Source organism: Rattus norvegicus, chromosome 8, assembly GCF_021556685.1.
Source record: "Rattus norvegicus strain SHRSP/BbbUtx chromosome 8, alternate assembly SHRSP_T2T, whole genome shotgun sequence".
NCBI lineage: Eukaryota > Metazoa > Chordata > Mammalia > Rodentia > Muridae > Rattus > Rattus norvegicus.
The window spans coordinates 95,522,064-95,538,674 of record NC_141541.1 but is presented as its reverse complement, the minus strand read 5'-3'; the positions used below and the strand labels follow the sequence as shown (position 1 = coordinate 95,538,674).

At 44.7% G+C, this 16,611-nt stretch overlaps 1 protein-coding gene across 1 annotated transcript; it reads right to left on the bottom strand.

The window, feature by feature from the left end:
* Positions 1-413: 413 nt before the first annotated feature.
* On the bottom strand, positions 414-16,401 carry Prss35 (serine protease 35). The gene is given in 2 exon segments (NM_001008560.2): positions 414-3,208; positions 16,064-16,401. A coding segment is annotated over 1 exon segment (1,221 nt). The 5' UTR covers positions 3,181-3,208; positions 16,064-16,401; the 3' UTR covers positions 414-1,959.
* Positions 16,402-16,611: the final 210 nt, after the last annotated feature.

The window sequence follows — 16,611 nt, the reverse complement described above, 5'->3', positions numbered from 1 at the left end:
GGTTTAGTATATGCAACTGTAATGATAATGATAATCTCTAGAATTATGTATTAATTATGCTGGCCCTCTTGGAAAAGCCAGAAAGGGAGAGAGAGAGGGAGAGAGAGAGAGAGAGAGAGAGAGAGAGAGAGAGAGAGAGAGAACGAGAGAACGCCATTCTTTCCTTGAGTTGCTTATGTTGGGTATTTTATCACAATAGCAGGAAAAGCATCTGATACAGTGACTGTGTATGTATCACCCCACCCCAAAGAAAATAGGTCCTCTTTCTTCTCAGTGTGTGTTCCTCTTTTACTGGAAGCAATGATTAAATGTCTCTCTGTGAGATGAGCATTAAAGGCAATACATTTCAGTTAAATGTCAGTAAATTGAGTATTTTCTAAAATCCTTTAAAGTATATATACAAAGACAATAAGTTATATATATTTATCCTTTAATTTTATTGAATTATTTTTAACAGCCCACATTATAAAAGAATGCCACATATTTTGAGCACCATTTACGTTAACCCAAATGAAGATACGCCTTTGCATACTGATCAAGACTATAACAGAAAGGGGTTGGGGATTTAGCTCAGTGGTAGAGCGCTTGCCTAGCAAGCGCAAGGCCCTGGGTTCAGTCCCCAGCTCCAAAAGAAAAAGAAAAAAAAAGACTATAACAGAAAACAAAAATAGGAAACAACATTATTTCTTAATTTGTAGTCTTTATTAGGACACGCCTAACAGAAAAAGGTTTCGCCCTGCCAATGGATTGAGTGAGAGAAAATATGTGGCCTTAAAAGAGTAGACTAAAGATTGGGCCCTTGGTTACTTAAATCTTAGTATGTACTCAATTATATCATCAAAACTATTTACGCATAATGCCCTGACTTAGCCCGTGTTTGTAGCCGTTCACCACAGCCGTGTATGTCCATGAGGTGTGTCCTGAATGCCTGCCCTGCATTTTGCTCAGGGGTGGTACACAATAACTGTTTAATGCCCCTTGGGAGACAGAGCGAGGATGCCACCTTGGTCCCTTATGAGAAGCCTCAGAACCTTCTTTGGTATCTCAGGGTTGGGGGTAGGTGGTTTCTCTCTTGAACAAGACTTCAGAATACCTCACTCAAAAAATATAGCACCTCACACACAGTAGAAAGTATAACACAAAAGGGTGTGGCTCTCACCAGAGGATGGTAGCTTGTGAAATGGCTTCTCTGTATTTCTTGAAAAATTCGTAAAACATGAGATCTTAAAGTGCCTCGGCCTTCAATGTCTGTAAACTTGGTTCATGACATAGGACAAAGTGTTTCTCCAAATTTTAGATGGACATGGCTGATGCAGGTTTTTTTTTTTTTAAGCCATAGTCAATAGTGTTGTTTATGCAGCTCACTAGTATATTTTGATTGGTAATTTTTATATGTTTTGATCTGTAGTTCCTGAAATAAATTTCTCAGTTCCAAGAGAAGACACATATAAACACTGAGGGCAAGAGTGGAATAGCTAAGTCTCATCACATCGCAAACTAAACTTCCTTGCCTCCCTTGATTCTAATTGTGTTACTTACTGTAAACCTTCATATTTTCCATAAAGGTCAAACACATCTCCTAGGTTCTTCCTAGAGTAGGACTCAAGAGCTAGTCCATTGAGAAGTCACATTACAGTTCTGGTCTGATGTTTTAAGGAGAGTCTGGAATCCTAAAAGGCCCAAGTAAACAAACAAATGGTTTTCCCTAAAACGAAACTTACCATCGCATAAAGAGTATATACTTGTCGCTGAAGTGCCATATAGTTTCAGAATCTGTAACTAAACATTTTTAACTGTGCGAAAGTAACCTAATTTTGATAAAAGAAGTCTGTAAAAAAAAAAAAAAAGCCGTAAAAACCACTGATAGTTCAAGTCTGGGCCTAGCCTGTGAGTAGTCTCACAATGAGAGCTGGCTTTCTCTGGGATTCAAGATGTGCATGACCTCGCTTCAGTTTTCCCTCAGCCATAAGCACAGTTGGCAGCGTTTCCGTGGATCCAGAGGCAAATCTGGGCGTACTTGAGCGGAGTGATACGCACAGCCACGTTATAGTCCTTCTGAACTCCGTGCACATCCACCCACTGGTGGCCCGAGTAGACCGCGATGATCTTGCGCTTCCAATTCTTTTGGCCTGGCTCTTTGAGCCTCAGGTAGATCCCAGAGCCGGTGGAGCCTGCCTCAGCGTCGCAGTACTGATACAGGAGGTCATTGGATTCCTCGGAAACGCTGCAAAACCGATACACCAACTGATCATCCCTGTCGTTATCAAATCCAGAGAAGTGGATCCGACCTCCCGGCAGCTTGGAGATGGTGGGGCTGACTCCCAGCTCCATGTACTGCTGCTTTTGTGCGCGCTTCAGCTCCAGGAGTGCATAGTCGAAGTCCAAGGCCGGGTCCCCATTCTCTCCCCTTGCCCAGCCTTTGGGAATGTGGGTGCTCTTGACGCGGGTCCATTGGAAGGAAGGCCTTCCTTGGGCGACTCTAGGACCCCGCCTGGATTTTTTCCCTGGTCTTTGGGTGGTGCTCTCCTGAGGATGCTCCGGACTTTGGCCACCACTCTCTGCTTCTCGCCGGCTCCTCCTGGAACCTCTGCGTTTCTTGCGGCCTCCTTTATTTCTCATCTTCAGCACTCCCACCCTCAGCTTTTTACTACCTTTGACATAGTCCTTCCCGTCGTGGACACAGTGGGCAGCCGTGAGCACGTGGTTGGGGGAAACGAGGGCGCCGCTGCAGCCGGTGGACAGCTTCACCGCTGTATTAAAAGGGAAATTGGTCAAGAACCTTTTGTCTAAGATGCTGAACCTGCTGTCGGTACCGTACACCTGCCTTCTTCTCCTAGGGCGTGCTCCTTTTATGCTGCTGTTCTGAGTGGGTTCCAAGACCAGACCTTGAACTTTGACCCTGGTTAAGGTTCGAGTGCCATTCTCGAAGACCGTCTCGTAGGAAAGGAAATCTTCCAGCTGGGAGAGGCTGGGAGCCGGGAGCTCTTCCTGACATTCGATGCCACACACCGTGGCCTTGACCGCCGCAGCGTCTGCCTGGAACGTGGGGCTGGCAAGGTGGATCGTCTTCTCACTCACAACCTGGGGTATTCGGCTCAGGTGCCACGTAAAATCTGGTTCCGTTTCAGATCCCAAAGACAGGGTCCATCCAGAGACGAAAATTATCAGCCAAAGTAACATATTTTCCACCTAGTTCTTCTATTTTGCCCTTTAAAAAGAAAAAAGGAAAAGAAAGCATGGTTTTTAGTATTTTTAAATGATACATCTTTATGCATAGGTTCCTGGGTATACCACCACCACGAACAGATCCTTGTTTTCATCTGCCTTAGACTTCCTAGGCATTAGACCTACACCCACAGCAGACATCCGAAATCAGTAAGGAATTTCTCACCCAACTTTCTCTATCACCTGTATCCCCCTCGACACCTACCTCCCCAGACAGCCCCATCTGGGACAGGGAGGGGAAGTCTCACCCCACAACTTATTCCCCAGTGCTCATAAGTAGAGACAGAAGCAGGCATCCTGCAGTTCTTCCTGTATGCTTAGCTCTTTAAAAAAGGGACCATAATGTCTTCCAGTCTAAAATGTAAATGACAATCAGAGTTTGGAAACGTGCGTTGGAGTTCCCAACTTCCCTGAGCCAGGGTTTGCAGAAGGAGCTGGTGTGGAGATGTGCATCAGATGAGGTTGGGAAACTTCAGCAGCTTAAAACAGGTGAGTTCGTCTGCTTGCCACCTGCTCTGATTTCATACGTACATACACACAACACACCATGACACACACATATAGACAACACAACACACAGGCACAACATACCAGTCACACACACACACACACACACACACACACACACACACACACACACCACACACATTCACAACACAATACAACATACGACATACACCACATACACATATATACCACACGCAGATATACATACCACACACATGCACACCACACCACACATACGTACTTACCACACATACACCACACCACATATGCACAACACATACCACATACATATACACCACACACACACACCACATAAATGCACAACACACACAAAAACACATACCATACACACCACACACAACACACACACATACTCACCATACATACCACACATACGTGCACACACCATACACACACCACACACACATGCACACCACAACACACACAATACACACACATGCATACCACAATACACACAACACACGCATACACACCACACACACACACACACACACACACAAGTAGGGCCGGGGCCCAGAGAGTAAGCCTAGGGCTTCATGCATGCTAGCAAGCACTCTAAAGCTTTAACTCCTTTTACTTTTTATTTTGAGACACAGCCTCAGTTACACAATTTGACCCAGCTTCAACTTACGCAGTCACCTAGGCTGGCAGTGATCTTTAATCCTCCTCCATGAACCTCTCAGTAGACTTTTTCACCAAACCTGCCCCCTCCTTTTTTATTTTTAGAATATCTTTTGTTTATTCATCGACAATTTCATATAAATATGCAATGTAACTTAACCTTACCCACCACTAAAGAGCCCCCCACTACCCCAACGCCTCACCCTCATACCTTCATGTTGTTGGTTTTAATTTTGTAACCAGTTAAGTCCAAACAGTGCTAGCTGCTGGGACTTCGGCTATTCTTGCTGCCTGATCCCTTGTGGCTCCTTTACAGGTAACCTCGGCTGCCGTAGGTCCCCCTCATTTTTACACACTCCTTCCACATTAAAAGAAAACACACAGTGCAGACCACCTGATGCTGAAATCCGTCTTCAGAATAAAGATGTATTGCATGGAACCACCACTTACATAAGGGTGCATTCGCAGTGAAAGTGTAGTGTGTTGTGCGTGTGTGTGTGTGTGTGTGTGTGTGTGTATGTGGTCTGTATGGTGTGGTGTGCATGTGTTGTACGTGTGTGTGTGTGTGTGTTTGTGCGGTCTGTGTGTTGTGGTGTGCATGTGTGTGGTGTGTATGTGTGTGTGGTGTGCATGTGTGAGTGTTATGTGTGTATAGGAAAATTAGTTTACAAATTAGTGAAGCACAGTGGGTGGGTCCTGACTTAGCACTTGGAGAATGTGGTTGTGATGCACCGTGGTCTCTTTCCATCGTGGCTGTCATCACCTAAGCTGTTCTGATGTCAAATATATTTAACATTGACAATATGTGACAGGTAATGGGATGCCTCCCAATTTTGCATTCTTTCCTCTTCTCCGGGTGCGTAGGCATGCAAGCGTGTAAATGCATGCACTCAGTAGGGCTGCTGTTCACGTGCTACTGCTCGGGCCATTCCCTGAAGCTCAGTTTTGAACCTCTCTGTTGTTTGTGACCTATCGTTCGGGTCATTTGTAACTAGTACTTTAAAAAACAAGATTTAGCAAATGATTTTTACATTTACAAACCAGAGACTCCCCTGGAGCTGAAGTTACAGGTAGTTTTGTGTCCCTCTCCCAATGTGTCACTGAGAACTAAATGGGGGATGGGGGTGGTGTTTGTTTGTTCTTGCTTTTGAGACAGGTTTCTCTGTGTAACTGCCCTGGCTATCCTGGAACTCCCTCAGTAAATCACATTGGCCTTGAACTCACAGAGATCTGCCTGCCTCTGCCTCTCTGCCTCTCTGCCTCTCTGCCTCTCTGCCTCTCTGCCTCTCTGCCTCTCTGCCTCTCTGCCTCTCTGCCTCTCTGCCTCTCTGCCTCTGCCTCTGCCTCTCTGCATCTCTGCCTCTCTCTCTCTCTCTGCCTCTCTGCCTCTGCCTCTGCCTCCCAAGCCTGGGATTAAAGGTGTATACCACCACTGTCCAGCTGGGGACCTTATTCTCAGCAAAATTTCAGTCAAGAAAGGTTTTTGTTTGTTTTGAGTTTTTTATTTTTTGTTTTATTTTGTTTGTTTGTTTGTTTGTTTGTTTGTTTGAGGCAAGATTTCACTATGTAGCCTTGGCTGGCCTGGAACTTACTTTGTAGACTAGGTTGGCCTCAAACTCAAAGAGATCTGCCTGCCTCTGCCTCCCCAGTGCTGGGACTAAAGGTGTGGGCTACCATGCTCAGCTCAAGATTTGAGATACAATTGCTCTTTCCATTTTGATGATGCTGGGAATTGAACTCAGATCTTGGCACATGCGAGGCGAACACCCTATCCCTGAACCCATTAAAATTATGTTTGAGATGAAGTCTCACTGGCTAGCCCAGGATTGCTTTAAAGTCATAATCTTTCTGATAATTAAGAGACTGGGATGGCAAACATGTTCCATCAGGCCTAGCTACAAATTTCGACAAAGTTGCTTTTTAAAGTTAGCCCTTCACAGCAACCATCCGTTATGCACTTAATGTACAGTTACTGCAAAGACCGAAGTCACCAATTAACCACAGAGAGATCCATGGAGTCTTCGCATATTACATAATTATCTATGCAGTAATAAGCAAGTAGCAATCTTTCTTGGGTAAAATCCAGGCTAACTGTGCATCCACCCTATGGAATTGTTTTCCTGCTGGCTTTTCCGGCGCATTTAGTCTTACAACATTTAAGCCAGTTGGAGATTAGAGAGATGGAATGTAAATCCAGTGATAACTGACAAGATGGACTTTGCCACACCAATTACAAACTCAGACATCAAGCGTCATGTACCCTTTGGCTCCTAGCCAGACTTTTTTTTCCTCCATCTTTATTAACTTGGGTATTTCTTATTTACATTTCAGTTGTTATTCCCTTTCCCCGGTTTCCGGGCCAACATCCCCCTAACCCCTCCCCCTTCCCTTCTATATGGGTGTTCCCCTCCCCATCCTCCCCCCATTACCGCCCTCCCCCCAACAATCATGTTCACTGGGGTTTCAGTCTTGGCAGGACCAAGGGCTTCCCCTTCCACTGGCCAGCCAGACTTTTAAGAGAGGCTTATGAGAATTCAATTGTTCTCAAGTATAACTTATTGGCTTTTTTTCTCACATTGACTTTTAACCTGAGTCAAAGGTCACAGCCAATCCTTTTGAAAACTTCAACCCTGTCAGCTGCTTCTAAACCATACTTGATAACAGACTCAGCTGGGAGCACATAGGCATGGGAGTGGATACTGGGATAAGAACCCTTGAATCTGCTGATCGGGTGCTAGGAGTCACCAAAGGTTGCATTACATCAGACAGTATTCCCGGGGCCAGAGCAGTGATACCTGGGAGTTCACTAACAATGTGATTCCTTGAACTTCCTTTGTTGGAGGAGAACGTTGATCGAAAAGTAACTCTGGTCCTATCATTACCTACCATGAAGAGTTTCTTCCAATTTTCTCTCTCTCCAAGGGAGACTGAAGAGAGAGCTCAGCCATTAGGAGCTCATACTCAAAGAGGACCCGAGCTCGGTTCCCAGCGCTTACATCCGGCAGCTCACAATCACCTGTCACTCCTGCTCCAGAGAAATCTGACATGATTGGTCTCCATGGGCACTGGACTCACATGCGCATAGCATGTGTCTCACAGACACTGGTACATACATAATTAAAAATAAGTATTTTTGAAAAAAGTTTTCTACAAGAGATGTGGATGAACAGGAGAGAAAAAAAAATGAGAAAGCATGCTTCCCTGTTGACAGTCATCTATGAGAACTGAAAAGACAGTTATTCTGATGTTCCCGTCTGCTCTCTTTGTGGTGCAGACTGAGCATGCCCGGAAGAGTTCTGCCATTTTAACCTTTCAAACATGTGTTCTACGACCTTAAGCTAAGCACCCTCTCCTCCAAATTATACGTGTGTGTGTGTGTGTGTGTGTGTGTGTGTGTGTGTGTACATAGATACATAATATATGTGTATCTTCCATCTTTCCTTCTTGAATTGTTATCTTAAACTGCTCAGTAATATGCTTGCCTTGAAGTGCCTTCTGATATGAATATTTACAGGATTCACAAGTAAAATAGCCATGTTTCTTTTGTTTGAGGAGAGCACTGCTTTGGAATCAAATCCAATGTTCTTGCCTGCTGTAACAAGTAATAAACCTTTCTCCACTCCTTACCAAAAAACCCTGCAAATTATCAAAGCCTACCTCACACCTCCTGTTAGATTGTCTCCTAAAGGTACTAGAGGGATGGTTCAGTAATTAAGAGCAAGCATTGCTTTACAGAGGACCTAGATTGAGTTCCCAGCACCCACATGGTGAACCACAACCATCTATAACTCTTTTTCCAGGATCCAATGCCGTCTTCTGACTCCCTCAGTTACTAGACGTGCATGTGGTACACATACAGGTAAAACACTCATAGGCATAAAACAAAATAGATAAATCTGAAAGGAATTAGAGCTCCCATGGAAGAGCTGTGGGGCTCATCAGATAACTGTGCTTTAAACAGACTTCCAGATGCCTTAGAGACTCAGGGAAGTTGAATGACACTGGAGCAGCCAGGACCCTGGGCATCATCTCTGCAGGAAAGATTGCTTAGCTGGGCTCCACATAGCTTCTATTTCATCTATGTGTACTAAATAAAGCTAATTCTGGCTGCTTTGTTACTGTTAGCAACTGCTAATACCAAATGGCTTCGATTTAATAAAGAAGAAACTCAGCTTATCTATGCTTACATAATGTAAGTAACGTTATATGTCTGAAACAAACGTTCAGTAGGCGTGTATGAATCCTCCTGCATCCAACACCACGAATCATGTGATGGCATCATTTTTTCCAGCCCTGTTGGGAGCATCTCCGCAGTCCACCCTCTAGAATAAAAGCCATGCCCATGTCTATCCTTGGCCATGAACAAGGGCAGAGCCTTGTAATATGACCTCCAAATCACAGTAATAAAAGGGCCTTTGCTTTAGTTAGCCTATCCAATTGGTCTGTAATTTGAAATTGGACAGATGTCTAGGAACACTTCCTCTTGGAAAAAAAATCTAAGTTTTCCTTATGGTAAAATGTCAAGAGAAATGATAGTTCTGACAGATGGAGAAACCCACAACCCACAAGTCCAGTGGATAGGGCTACATACACCCATCATTCCCAACGCCTAACTCGCTAACCTAGGAAACACGGACTCAGTTGGAAAGGCAGCAGTTTCCCATGTCTGTGCCCACACCTTCCCTTTCCCTATCTCTTATTATGTTAGTGATATAACCCTGTCAATGTCTGGGTGGTTGCTTGGATTGTGTTCAGAATCCAGGCTCAGGTAATAAAAGGGAGATAGTGAGATTGCAATTATTACCCTTCAGGGTGAGTCAGCAGATCCACGGCTGCTCATGGGTCAGACTCTAGAGACCGGTACAGCAGAAAGAGGTAGAAATCTAACACCTGCCGATGCACCTAGTTCTCTAATAAAGACAGCCACACATCATTATGAGACATGACTTACTATTACCACCATTTATTACCTATTGTTCTCAGAAGTGGGGGGCTGATGGTAGTGTTTAGAATACTTGTGTATCTAGACCAACATAAGGGGCATAAGTTCAGGTCAGGAATTGTCCACTTTTTCTCCTATTGGGTGGATGAACTTAAGATAGTTCACTAATTCTCTGGGTTTCATTTCCCTCATGTGCACAGTGACAACCATAGTAAGCTCTGCTTCATAGAGCCATTTTAGAACTAAATGAGGTGATGTGTGGAAAGGGTTACCACTCAGCTCAGAGCATGGTAAGCAGACAATACATGCGTTATTTAAAAATTATTATTCTGCTCTAAAATTAACTGTGGGCCAAGGTTAAAGGACCCATAGTTTCAGTCTTTGGAGACAAAGTCTTGTGGAGGCCAGACTGGCCTCAAAACTGAGGGAGGATGAACTTGAATTTCTGATCCTCTCTCCTTCACCTTCTAAGTGGTGGGATCATAGATATTCCTCACCATACTAGGTTCATTTACGTGTCAAGGGTCGAACCCAGGGCTTCATGTATGCTAGTTCTCTGCCAACCATTCCCCAGCCCCCAAAACACATGGTCCCTAAAGAATCTATTTTACTAATTCTTTTATTTTAATAGTTTCCAGTTGACTTGCGAATTCCCTTCATTTTATTATATTTCCTCAAGGATGGCCAAATGAATGTTTTTCTAATTGCTCATTCCTAGGAATATCTGTGGCTTCACAGTATATTTTTTCTTATCCCTATTAAACTTAAGTCTGATTAGATCTTACCTACCTAGTGTAAAGTAAGCTGGCCTCACTTGTGAACATAACATGGTAAATTCCTGTGCGTCTGGCCACCAAACATTTCTTTTTCAATGTAAGGGCCTATTCAGTCAGATCAGTGACACTGTAGGCCACCTTACCAAGTATGTCTGGGCACACAAGTGAATGCATAATCACTTTTATAAAAACAACGTTTTTAAACCCATTAATGATCCCTGCCCTTCTGATACTGTGGCCTGCTTTTATACACACACCCTCATTTCCCCCTCTAGTCTTATCCTTCTCCTGTGGTAAGGATTGACATACCAGGAACCACAGAGGCCTAGCCCGGGTGCTCGGAATAACTACCGACAGGAGAAACGCCTAGGCCAAAGGTCACAGGGGTGGGGGGTGGAGCAGAGGAGCATCACAGTGGTAATAAACTATAAAAATGTATCAGGGAAGTGGAATGCATTCTGGAAAATACCTCTACAAACTTACGTGGTCCATCTTGAGCTTGGCAAGAGGCAGAGAAGAATCATGGCTACCGTAATGAAGTTTTATTCTAGGCCACTACAGTCACTTACAGATGTCACTGAGTGGCTAGAGCACCAAGTGATGCCATATTTATAAGAAGAATGTAATGTCATGACCGTGGGAAAATCACAGTGTCAGTGGTATAACAAAGATGGATGGTAGCCACTGGGGTTCAGAGACCATAGGGACAGGGGACTGAAAACCACATCAGCTTAGGCTTGTTGTTTATTAGCAGGATGGTTTTCTTAAGGATACCTCACCTTTGCACTTCCCACATGTGTCAAAGACAGAGAATGCACACATTATTTTTGAAAGAGTAATAAGTGTGTGTACATGTGTGCACATGCAAACCCATGCGAGCACTCAGCAAATGGCAATAGTTATCATCGACGCCTGAAGTCAAAAAGTGAAGGAGCTCTCCTGGGAGTGCCCAACTGTAATCTCAGCCCCTGGGAGGCAGAGGCAGGAGGATCACCAGTTCTAGGCTAGCTTGAACTGCGTAGTGAGACTCCCAGCAGAGTGTATGGCGGGAGCAAAAGAAAGCTGAGGCAGTGCGTGCATGAAGTCTCAGCTACTAGAGAGGCTAAAGCAGGAGACTCATTTAAGCTCAAAAGCTCCAGACCAGCCTTGGCAACAGAGACACCATCTCTTCTATGAAAGCAAAATGAAAACGTTGGTTGGTATTTATAAGGTATTTCCCATACCTCTTACCAAGTCCATTCCCTGTGGTACATGGGCATCGGTCTCTGGATATGCCCACATCCTCATCGGAGGACCTGTGTCTGTGTTCCTCACATGTCAAGGGGGATGGTGAGAGTGTGACTAGGCTAAAGGTTTTCAGATGAGTGGACTAGCCAGGATATCAGGTGAATCCACTGCAACCATGGGACCTCATAAAGAGAAGGCAGGAGAGAGCTGTGGAGACTGAAGTAAGGCGACTCAGGACCTGTAGGATGTGGGTGGTCAGTAGAAGACGTCAAGGGTAAGCAAGCAGAAGAACTTAACATGGGCATAGTCCTACTGATCTCCAGACTTCTGAGCTCCACACGGGTAAGGTTAATAGTTTTGTGTGGTTTTAACTCTGTAAAGATTGGGCAATTTACTGAAACAGAAATGGGAAGTCAGGGGGCTTGGAAGATAGCTTGGAAGTGTTTGCCATGCAGGTACCAGAATCTGAGATTAAGTTGAGTATGAATGTATGCACTTGTGCTCTCCATGGTGGGGAGGTGGAGACCAACCTTGACCTGATCATAGTGAGAGATCCAACTCAAAGATCTAGGTACCCAGCTTCTGGGCTGGGCATGGTGGTACTCGCTTTAACCTCAGCACTCAAGAGATAGGGGAAGATGGATCTCTGAGAGTTCCAGCAGAACCAGAGCTACTGAATGGGACCCTGTCTCAAAAAAGGTGGGGGGGGGAGGAAGAAAGGAAGGAAGGAAGAAGGAAAGAAAGAAGGAAAGAAAGAAAAGAAAAGGAAAGGAAAGAAAGAAAATCAAATCAAACCAAAACAACCACCTGGTCCTGGAGTGATGGCTCAGTGGGTAACAGCGCTTCCTGCTATTGCGAAAGTCCTGGGTTCAGTCCCAGCATCCACATCTGGCAGCTCACAGCTGCCTGTAATCCCAGCTTCAAGGAATCTGACTTCCTTTGATAGCCTCTGCAGGCACTTGAACACATCGTAAGTCTCTCTCTCTCTCTCTCTCTCTCTCTCTCTCTCTCTCTCTCTCTCTCTCTCTCTCTATCTCTCATACTCTCTCTCATACATACACACACACACACACACACACACACACACACACGAGTACATGTACCAGCAAGCACATGTACCCAGCACACACAAATGCACTCCCAACACTAAAAATGAAATAAGAACTTACTACATAGATGAAGATGAAAATGAGAATATAACATCTAAAATTGCCTCTTCTGGCTGTTTTGAAAGTAGTGGGGAGCTGTATGAAGTTGGGAGTGGAGGATGTTCGCTTCATAGGCCCTTAACATCAATTATACAATTTATAAAAATAACAGAATGTTCAATTTTAGAGATATAAAGCAGAATTTCGTGAAATTTTATGACCAGTATTGATTAGTATTGCTAGAGTCAGGAAGCTGAACGGAGCGGATTAATCGTTTTTCAGCAAATGCAGTGTAAACCGTGCTGAGTATCTTTTTTTTTTTTTTGGTTCTTTTTTTCCGGAGCTGGGGACCAAACCCAGGGCCTTGCGCTTCCTAGGCAAGCGCTCTGCCACTGAGCTAAATCCCCAACCCCGCTGAGTATCATTTTAAAGGCCTTTCTTAAAAACGAAACAAAACATAATCTCAGAGTTGTTCTTGGCTACTGAGCGGTCTCGGTAAGGTCTGGTCTTGCCCTCCAGTAAGTCATGATCAAGAGTACACAGTGATTGGCTCATCAGTGATCCTCAGAGGACTCCATCCATCCCTAGACCTGGGAGAGGCCCTTGCTGGCTATCTGTGTTGCCACCACTAGATGGCAAAGCACGCCTGCCAAGAGCAAGTCTGGGGCTGCATTTCCTCTTACGTCATTCGGCTGGCAATCAGGATTGTCCTTGAAGCATGGGAGGTGAGAAAGGTGTATCTGGTTCACAATATACTAAAGAGTCGTCCGCATATGGAATTTATCGAACTTATGAAACCCACCTCCGGGTCCCATAGCCCTTCCTGATGAGCTGAAGGCTGATCACGCCGTCCGCAGCCAGACAAATTTCTGGCAGGTGTTTTTCCAAAAAAACGTCTCCAGTGCCAGCACACTCCCACCATGGCCTACAGCACTGCTGAGCCATCCACCAAATGGGCTGTGATTCATTTCGACACGGAGGAAAGTCACGAGCCTGCCAAATATTTCCATATGTTTATCAAATACTTTATAATCCACGGCTAAGGTTAAGCTCTCCCCCAGCTCCACACTGAGAATCAACGGTTAGAGGGTTCACTGACAATGTGCCAACTGCTATTCAAAATATCACATACCATAGCACTATTCTCAAATTCAGCTTCGGGACTGGAGACAGAGCAATGTCTGCTCTAAAAGTTTGGCAGTCCTTGAGGGAAAGGAAGATGGTAAAGTTACGCAGATGGTTATTTTACAGTAACCCACAACTTCTGTTTCTCATCACAATAAAAACTAAAGTCTCCTTTTTTTCCCCTTTTTTTTCCTGCTATTTCTGCAGGAAATGTACATCTCAATTTATAAAATGTTTCACTGTGTGTAAATCAAATTTGGGGTGAATGGAACTAGGGTAACCCCAAGGGAGCTCTCTGCTAGCTCCTTTACTGGTGTATAAAGTGCACCGTGCATGGCTCTAGACTACGCTTTGGGTTTTTAAGTTGGATCTTCAGCAAAGAAGAGTTAATAAATGCATTATATTTGGTAGTCACAGGGTATTTCACCAACCACGTAGCAGTTTACCTGTAGGAAAATTTGAAATTATAAAATAATGAGTTGTAAACTGCTAAGTTGATGTTGGTCTTTCCTAACGTTCCCAACTCTGATTTCCCATCTGTCATGTCTAAAGGGAAGGACCTTTAGCATTCCTGGATTCCTGAGTCTGATGCTTCTATTTAAAAGGAATGCATTTGTTGGATATTTGAGAATCGAGCACAGAAAGAAAGGCAATCTATTCAGTAGAGAAAGTTGACCCACACTAGCAGCGTCACCTATCATGAGCCAAGCACATACTGAGGACTCTCACATTTTAAACTGTCTGCAAAAAAAAGTGGCAAGGAAATATACGTAGAACTGTCTCACAGGGAAGAATCTTCTCTAAAATGAAATACCATGCACCATTTGATTGGCACTTTCTAGCCTGGCTCTCATATTTGGCTGGAATTTTAACATTCTCTTTTCTAAATCATAAACCAGATCTTAAACACAATTCTCCAGTCAGCAAGTTATGACTTTTATAATTCTCTGTAGATACAAATGAACTTGGGCACGGGGGTGGGGCGGGGCGGGGCATGTCAGAAGCCAGAAAGGTTAATAAGGGCAGAAGGGAATAAGGGACTGGATATAACAGGCAACATCTTTGTTCGTGTGTGTGTGTGTGTGTGTGTGTGTGTGTGTGTGTGTGTGTGTGTATGAGCGCCTTGGTTTTGTGTGTGTGTGTGTGTGTGTGTGTATGAGCGCCTTGGTTTTGTGTGTGTGTGTGTGTGTGTGTGTGTGTGTGTGCGCGCGCGCGCGCACGAGCACCTTGATTTTTGTGAGTAAGTGGAGGTGTGCTTCATGGAGGTCAGAAGACAACCTTGAGCGTGGTCATATATATACCAGGCTAACCCACCAGAAGCTTTCATGGAGTCTCCTGTGTTCTCTCCCCATCTCCTATAGGGCACTGGGATTTCAGATGTATTCTATCTTCTCTGGCTTTATGTGGGCTCTGGGGATCCGAACTCGGGTCTTCATGTTCGTGAGGCAAGCCTTTTATTTGTTGAACCATCTCCTCAGCCCCAAGCAACTACTTTCCAAATTTAAGATGGTGTATGAAAGTCAGCTCAATCAGGCTGGGGAGTTATTGCAGCTTTCCAAAAACTCTTATTATTATAGAAAGACTCAAGATCACACACACACACACATACATACACTCACACACACATACACACAAAGACAGTCAGACACAGTCAGACACACATACACACACATACACACACATACACAGACACAGTCAGACACACATACATACACACAGACACAGTCAAACACACATACATACACATATACACACATACACACACATACACACATACACACACATATACAGACACAGTCAGACACACATATATACACACATACACACAGAGACAGTCAGATACACACATACACACATACATACACATTCACACAATATACACATGTACAAACACACACACACATAGGAGCCAAGAGAAAAATTTAGTCTCCGTGTGCCCATCACTCAGCTTTGGGAATTCTTTTTAAGTCCACTCACCCCTGACTGGTCCTTTAAAGCAAGCCCCAGATTTCCACTTCATCCCGCCTCCTTGTTCCAAGGGTCTTCCACTGTTCATTTTGCTACCCAGGCAGAAGAGAGAGGAAAAAGAGGGCGACAGAAAAAGAATGAGGCAGACAGAGGCAGAAAGTACTTCGGCAGCAACTTTGCAAAGAGACAAACTTCTTTCCAGGAAAAGTTTTTACACCTTTTCCTGTGACATCTGTGAATAATCATAAAAATAGAGAGGGTCCCCTCTGGTACTGTTTAAGCAGAAACCGTTCCATTTGTATTCCAATGCAAACATCACTCCTGTAATGTTAACCTTGCAGTGGCGGGTACTCATTCAGAGTGGAAGAAGGGTTGATCTCTAGAAAACAGCCAGCCTGTGATCCCTTCTTTAGTTCTTTTCTGTGTTCCTCCTATGGGTGCCGCCTTGCTCAGGAGTGGTCCAGCCTCTCGGGTGCCCTCCTGTCCACTGAGTTCATCCTTACCTGAGAAGCTTGCTGTGTCCTCCTGTCCCAGGGGCGCTGCCCAGCAAGGATCCGAGTGGATGCTGACACTTCCTAGGGAAGGTGCCAGGAGCCTAGTGGGCAGCAGAGTGCAGGGTCCTCTCAGCGGAGCTTCCCCAAGGCCGGAACCAGGCAAGAGTGGGGCTGCTGCACTGGGTGGCTGGAGATGGGAGGGGAAGGGGCGATGACGCCGACTTAGAGGGGAGGAGTGGGCGGATCCTGCTTACTCACCCCTGTATCCCTGCTGCACACTGATGGTTAAGAGCTGGAAAAACCTCTAACTGGGTTCGCAAGAATGTAGGCACCCAGGGCATATTTTAACTAATGTTTTAAAAACAAAGCGACAGAAACTAGAGGAGGAGGAGTGGCCAGCATGATGGTGCAGTCTTGTAACCCTAGCAGTTGGGAGGTGGAGTCAGAGGGATCAGCAGTTCAAGGCCAGCCTTAGCTTCACAGAGAGTTTGAGCTCAGTCTGGCTGCTCAAGACCTCGTCTCAAACAAAACAAAACAAACCACCCCCATCTAAAGAG